This window comes from Nematolebias whitei, chromosome 18, assembly GCF_014905685.2.
Source record: "Nematolebias whitei isolate Nwh7 chromosome 18, NemWhi1, whole genome shotgun sequence".
Taxonomy (NCBI): domain Eukaryota; kingdom Metazoa; phylum Chordata; class Actinopteri; order Cyprinodontiformes; family Rivulidae; genus Nematolebias; species Nematolebias whitei.
The window spans coordinates 11283736-11291429 of NC_056515.1; the positions used below are offsets into that span (position 1 = coordinate 11283736).

At 38.9% G+C, this 7694-nt stretch overlaps 1 protein-coding gene across 1 annotated transcript in view; it reads right to left on the reverse strand.

Annotated features, from left to right (window-relative positions):
• Positions 1-7694, reverse strand: part of adamts6 (ADAM metallopeptidase with thrombospondin type 1 motif, 6) — a 337746-nt gene that overhangs the window by 94068 nt on the left and 235984 nt on the right. Inside the window, exon 15 of the mRNA XM_037692553.1 lies at positions 3797-3877. Within this exon, the coding sequence (XP_037548481.1) occupies positions 3797-3877 (81 nt within the window). The remainder of the gene's footprint in view (positions 1-3796; positions 3878-7694) is intronic.

Genomic DNA, 7694 nt, shown 5'->3' on the forward strand with positions numbered 1-7694 from the left:
TGAATACAGGGTGCAGTGGTGGGTACGATAATCACAGCCAGTTATGAATCTTAGTGCACCATGATAGACAGCATCCAACATCTGCAGGGTTCTTGTAGGAGCGTTCATGTAAATAATATCACCAAAATCAATTGAGGGAAGGAAAGTCACAGATACAAGGCGTTTTCTAGCATTCAGGGTTAGACAGGATTTGTTTCTGAAAAAGAAACCCAGTTTAACTTTCAGTTTCTTTACCAAGTTTTCCACATGGAGCTTAAAAGAAAGATGTGAGTCGACCAAGATACCCAAATATTTATAGGAATCAACAAACTCAATGGGGACACCATTTGAGGATAAAATCGGAGGAAGAACTGCTGGGACCAACTTCCTATTTGAAAAAAAGCATCCCTTTGGTTTTTTCGGCATTTAGGACAAGTTTGAGGTGAAACAAATCAGTCTGGATGTTGTTAAATGCAGATTTCAGAAGCTGGAAAGCCTTAGCAACTGTTTTAGCTCGACAATAAACAACTGTGTCGTCAGCATAGAAATGTATGGATGCATTAGGGATGTTTTTACCTACATTATGTATGTAGATTGTAAAGAGGGTGGGTCCTAAGACTGAGCCTTGTGGTACACCATTATTGAATGTTAAATAACTGGAGGAAATACCATTATGTTGAACACATTGCCTCCGGTCTGAAAGATAGTTAGAGAACCAACCAATGGTGTGATCTGAGAAACCGATTTCTGAGAGTTTATGACACAAGATGTTCTGATCCACAGTGTCAAAAGCTTTAGACAGGTCTAAGAAAAGTGCAGCACAATAATCCTTAGCATCCAGTGCTTCAACAACGTCATTAAGAACCTTCAGTGAAGTAAACTCTCCTTAAAAAACACTGAAGAAGTTCTACTTCCAGTTTACTTCTGGGATGAACATAAACAAACCTGAGCATCCAAAATGGACCTGCGACAGGTTTTAATGATGGTGGAGACGTTGCTGCACTCCCTGACTGAGCTACAAGTAATACAGATCATTTTGAGCTCTTTCAAAGTTTCTAGTAGAAATACTGTGTCGCTCACCGACCAGTTTTGCTTCCCCGACATGCTAATATTATCAGCATTACCCAGGCGGAAATGACAAAGTCGCACATGTGCTTGTCAGGTGAGTTTTTCCACCATCAAATAAAAACAAACAGATCAAGCGTTTACATGTGCACCATTCGGGTTATGCATCGGTGTAAACTACCTGTTTCGTTCTGATCACAAATTATTTTGGATCACGCTGAATAAACAAAAAATAACCCGAACGGGGTGTTTACAAGACGCGTTTTTATTCCGAATGGCCGTTTGATCTAGTTATTTATGTCCATGTAAACATAGCTATAGAAACTGTGGACCAGGAAGTGGAATAGATTAGTGAGGGTGAAGTTCAGAAAGCTCTGAAAAGAATGAAGAAGGGGAAGGCAGTAGGACATGATTACATACCAGTGGAGGTTTGGAAATGTCTTGGAGAGATTGCAGTGAGGTTTTTTACTCAAATATTCAATAGCTTAAGAGAATCCTAGAAGAATGGAGAAGTGTCCTGGTGCCCATTTTTAAGAACAAGGGTGACATGCAGAGTTGTGACAACTACAAAGGGAATTAAGTTGATAAGTCACATAATGAAGATCTGAGAGAAAGTTGTAAAATCTAGACTTAAACGAGAGGTGACTGACTATCTGTGAGCAGCAGTATGGTTTCATGCCAAGAAAGAGCACCACAGATGCCATCTTTGCTTTGAGGATGCTGATGGAGAAGTACAGAGAAGGTCAGAAAGAACTCCATTGTGTCATTGTGGATTTAGAAAAAGCATGTGACAGGGTGCTGAGGGAGGTGTGGTATTGCATGAGGAAATTTGGAGTGGTAGAGAAGTATGTTAGATTGGTACAGGACATGTATGAGGACAGCAGGACAGTGGTGAGATGTACTGTAGGAGTGACAGATAGCTTCAAGGTAGAGTTGAGATTGCATCAAGGATCAGCTCTGAGCCTCTTCTTGTTTGCTCTGGTGATGGACCGACTAACAGATGAGGTCAGGCAGGAATCCCTGTGGACTATGATGTTTGCAAATGACATTGTGATCTGTGGTGAGAACAGGGAACATGTGGAAGAAAACTTGGAGAGGTGGAGGAATGCACTTGAAAGAAGAGGAATGAAAGTCAGCCGTAGTAAGACAGAGTACATGTGTGTGAATGAGAGGAAGGCTGGTGGAACAGTGAGGCTACAAGGAGCAGAGGTCACAAACGTGCAGGACTTCAAGTACTTGGGGTCCACTGTCCAGGAAAATTTGGATTTTTTTCAATCTTTATTTATACAGGTTAGTCTAATTGAATCACGAGGACTCATTTTCAAAAGAGACCTGTTTTATACAAACCACAGATAAGGTACACACAACAATAAATGGCCATAAAATGCATATAAAATAAAAATTAAACAAAAGTAGTGTTATAAAACAAAATATTATCATGCTGCATTATGAATGGAGTGTGGTAAAGAGGTGAAAATAGAGTCCAGACACAACGAGACAAACAACCATTCACTCTCATTCACACCTAGGGACAATTTAGAGTTACCAATCAGCCTAACATGCATGTTTTTGGTCTGTGGGAGGAAACCGGAGCACTCGGAGAAAACGCACGCATGCACGGAGAGAACATGCAAACTCCACCCAGAAAGGCCCCTGGACCGGGGTTTGAACCAAGGACCTGCTTGCTGAGAGGCAGCAGCTCTACCAGTTGCACCACCATTCTTCCCCCATTTTATTTTCACTTGTTAAAAAATTCCCAATTTGTACGCATCCTTCATGATTATCTATTATTATTGTCTTTGTTGTCCACTATTGTCATCACTCTGCTAAATTCAGGTCTCTTTTGTAAATGATTCCCCAAGTCTCAGTGGGATTAATCTGTATAATTAAAGGCTGAATTAATGAAAGTGGCAGAAATGAAGATGTTGAGGGTCTCCGTAGGAGTGACAAAGATGGATAAGATTAGGAATGAGATCATCAGAGGTACAGTACAGGTTGAAGAACTGGGAGATAAAGTTAGAGAGGCCAGACTGAGATGGTTTGGACATGTCCAGAGGAGGGACAGTGGTTTGGACATGTCCAGAGGAGGGACAGTGGGTATATTTGTAGAAGGATGTTAGAAATGCAACTTCCAGGAAAAATACAAAGATAAGATACTGTTGCCCCTTGCTATATCATGGTTCACTTCTTGAGGCTTCACTTCCTCAATCGTGGTTTTTTTTAATCCATTGTTTTAATATTCTGTGTACTGTACATGCTGTACAGTACTGTACATTCATCTCATCGTCATCTTCTTCATCGCCAAAGTGTTAAGAGCATATGAAGTCTTTATAAGAGAGTGGGAATGTTATGATTCATGCCTGTCTTTTATCTCTGCACCCACCTGCTCTGCTGTAAGCAGAATAATTATTCTTACCTGGTGACCGTATCATTTAAGTGATCCCCTGTTCTCCATCTGGTGTCAGATTATTAAAAGCCTTGTGCAAGTACGTAAATGTCCAGCAATTATTTCATGCTTCTGACTGAGTGCCTCATCCTGACCAAGTTTCACTGAACTGTGTACTGTTACAACCACAATAATAGGAGCTTTGCATAAAAAAAGACATTTCACTTGAAATCATAAACTTGATATTGTAATGTGGAAACTTGTATTTCTTCCACAGTTTTATTCAGATATTGTTAGTTTTATAAGCTCCATTCTTAACACAAGTGTAGAAAACCTATGACAATGTAATTCGCTTCAGGTACTCACCTATATAATTCTTTGACACCACAGATTCTCTGATGTCAATGTAAATTGATCCTTTTGGGATCTGAGCCACTTCCATGTATCCTGAGAGACAAAAACAAAAAGTGATTAAGGAATTGTTTCTCCCATCGTGAGACTTCCCACAATCCTCATTTCTGTGGGACATTATTTCAACACATCAAAAAGATAAAAACACATGATACTAGGTAGGAGTTGTTTTTTCTTTTGGCTGCTCCCCTCCAGGAATCGCAACAATGAGCAACCCGGCATGAAAGATTTGGAAATTGTTCTTCGTGACACAATCTGGGCTCAAACCTGCAGCCACAAGATTACAAGACTGCAGCACTGACCATCTGCACCCTCTATTATTTACCAGTACTAGCGAAACAGCTTTTTTTCTGCAGAGTGAGTGCCGAATGACTGCTGAAATTTGCTGAAAAGGCCCAAACTAAAGTTTACAAAAAGAGCAATTTATGGAAGCTAAGATGATCAGAACAATAAAATGAATAAAAACATAACATAAATAAAAATACTTAGACGTTTAAGGCTAAATCTAACTAAACGCTAAAAGAAAGAGAATGGTAACCACAACATAAAATAACTGAGCAGAACTTTAGCTAAAAGCTAGAAGAAGCAAAAGAAGACAGAAATGGTTAAAATAGCAAAACGCATGTGAAAGTAGTATGAAATAAAAATGTGCATAAGAAACTATAAAAAGAAAAACCCGTAGTGTGAAAGCTGACTCAGCACAATCACTGGAAAAAAGAACATTTTGTTATGATGCATGTTCTGACCTCTAAATAGCCAATAACTTCTTTTATAGGTTGAGGATAAAGAAAAATAAACATTTAAGAATTAATTATCTTCCTGAAAGGACAAAACTTTTTACAATCTGTAGGCAAGGCCGGATTAACCATAAGGGCAACTGGGCAACTGCCCAGGGGGCCACGATCTCTAAGGGGCCCAGAGCAGTGAGGGCAAAAGCAAAATATCTGGTCATCTCCTGGAGCCCTGCGCTGCAGAGAGAGACGGCTGCGCTGCCGCTGCATTTGGGCCGCCCCGCCTCCTCCCAGCGCTGCTGCTACAGCTCTCGTTTTTTAAAATTTTTTAACCAAGTCGGATCCTGCACGGCACGACCTGTCAATCAATCCAGTAGGCGTGTCAGCAACTGACCAATCGACGACCTCAATTTGTCCCGAAGGTAAACGCCCCTTACCTGCTGACAAGCCCGTCAGATTTTTTTTTTTCCTAGAATTTTATGAACAACACAAAACAGAACAATGCAACAATATACAATTACAAACTCGTGAAGGGTGTCATAACTACATTTCACAAAATAATGAAACAGAAAAAAAAAAAACATAAAAATTTAATAAATAAAAAACAAAGGAGCGTGACATATGAAGAACATTGTTTTAATTAAAACAATAACTTTTATCTGTTGTGAGATGATTCTAGCAGTTTTGAAGTTTTTTAATCTACATAATGAAGAATATTGTGATTTTAATGGTTCATAAAACAGGAAGGAGGGCTTATTATCCCTCCTCTTACTCAGGGCCAGATTAACACTTCACTGTACCCTGGGCAATAATCTTCAAGGGCCCCATCATCACGAGCCCAGAATCAACATAATCTGTCAAAATACAGAATAAATTACCATAACATACAGTAAATATACTTACAATTCTATCAAGTGTATTTTTATGTTTTAAAAATCCACTTTAAATGCTATGTCCTCTTGTTGACCCAAATCATAAAGACTGAGTTAAGTTGAACGCACTTTGAACACCATACGACATCATGTGTACTTGTTTAGCAACGTGTTGGCTACTGGTGTCAGAAGCATTTGTAATTGGGGGGGGGGGGGGGCGGGGGGTGTCTGGGGTCCTCCCCCAGAAAATTTTGAAAAAAGTAGATGCCATTTCCTGCATTCTGTGTATTTTAATGGTTGTTAAACATTTAGTTTTACCTACATATGTAAACTTGATTCAATAACTATTTTAGAGCTAATGGCACAACAAGTAGTAGCCTGACCAACAGCTGATTCAATTAATTAAAAATATTATATATTCAAAGGTGACAATTCGATGCCCACATTAAATTGAAATGACTGTAACTTAGTTGACTTCAAATGCAATAAGATTATCAATGAATGTTTGCGACAAAGATTCCTTCAAGAAACCTCCCATTATAAATCATAAAACCAGAATGACTTCTGCTCATTCTAAATTTGTCAAATGGCCTAAATCTCCTAAAGTGAAGGAGAATCATTTTAAATAATAAATAAGATATATGCTGTAGCCATGTTTCTTGAAATAAGATTTAAATTTGAGGTTGATTTGTGCGCCTTTTGTAAATCAGAAGATAAATCCATGGAGCATTTTTTTCTTCTTCATGTCAATACAAAGTCTTTGCTCAGACATCAGAAACTAGGGGACCCGGTTGTGTTGGCTCAGCCATCTCGTCGTGGCCATCCCCCAGTTTCTTTGCCCACTCTTCCAGGTTTTCCCCTACAGCTGGGTTGTCCTCCTTCAGGTCGACAGTTTCGTGGCAGTCGGTCCAGAGAGTCTCCTCCACTTTCAACCCCGGTTGCTGTGAAGAGCAGCCGATGTGGCCGCCTGATTAAACTCCTTAGCCATTACGTTAGGTATTTCATTTGTTTTTTGTGTTTTACACCTGTGATGCGGTTTCACGTTGTGACATTCTGTGTGTTCAGGGGGTGCCTGTGTGGTGGACACAAACATTTCACTCCAGAATGTAGGCTCTTATTGTGAAAGGGACAGAATATAAGTGAAGAAGACCAACGGTTGTCATCCATTCTTTTTTCTGGTTTTGATGTTGGAAGACGTTGAGAATAAAGCAAGACTCAAAATACTTTTCATCTCTTTCTGCTGACTTCCAAAGAACAATAAGATCTCGAATATAAGATGGAGCTAGGTTGTTGAGAGCTTTGTAGGTTTGAAGTAAGATTTTGAATTCTATTCTGAATTTGGCAGGGAGCCAATGGAGAGAACCAAAAATTGAAGAGATATGATCTCTCCCACTAACTCCAGTTAAGACTCTGGCAGCAGCATTTTGGATTAACTGAAGACATTTTCTAGACGTGACAAATGCATGAACCAGTTTTTCTGCATCATTTTTAGATAAGATGTTTTTAATTTTAGTGATATTACGCAGGTGGAAGAAGGCAGTTCTACTAACGTTTTTAATGTGGGCATTAAAAGGCATATGCTGATCATAAATAACACCAAGATTTTTAACATTAGATCTGTAGGCCAGATTAATGCCATCCAAGGAGGGAGAAAGACTGAAAGATTTATTCCTAAGATGCTCTGGTCTAAAAACCAAAACCTAAATCTTGTCTGTGTTCAAAAGCAGAAAATGTAGGGTCGTCCAGGTTTTTATGTCTTTAAGTTTTTACGGAAGCTAAAATAGTTAGACATGTTCAGTTAACGTTCAACATTAGGTAGAATGTTTTTTTTAACTAACAAAATAATAAATTAAAGAAAAACATATAGTAGACTATTGATATGTGTTATACAACTAATGTAAAATCTCAAACATTATAGAATTTATCCTCAAATGTCTGTTTTAGTCTCACAAGCCTTTCCATTCTTCATAAGAAGAATTATTGTGCACTATTGTGTGTATTGTTGTGTATTCTTGTGTGACCAGTGTGGCAAGTGGTTCAGTCAGTCAGGAAATCTGAAAACGGGTAAATAATAATAAATATATGTTATTAAAATATTGTTATGTAGTACCTTTTATGTGTTATTTCTGAGTGGTGTGTGTTATTGACTGACTTCACATCCATCCATCCATCATCCATCATCCATCCATCCATCCATCCATCCATCCATCCATCCATCCATCCATCCATCCATCCATCCATCCATCCATC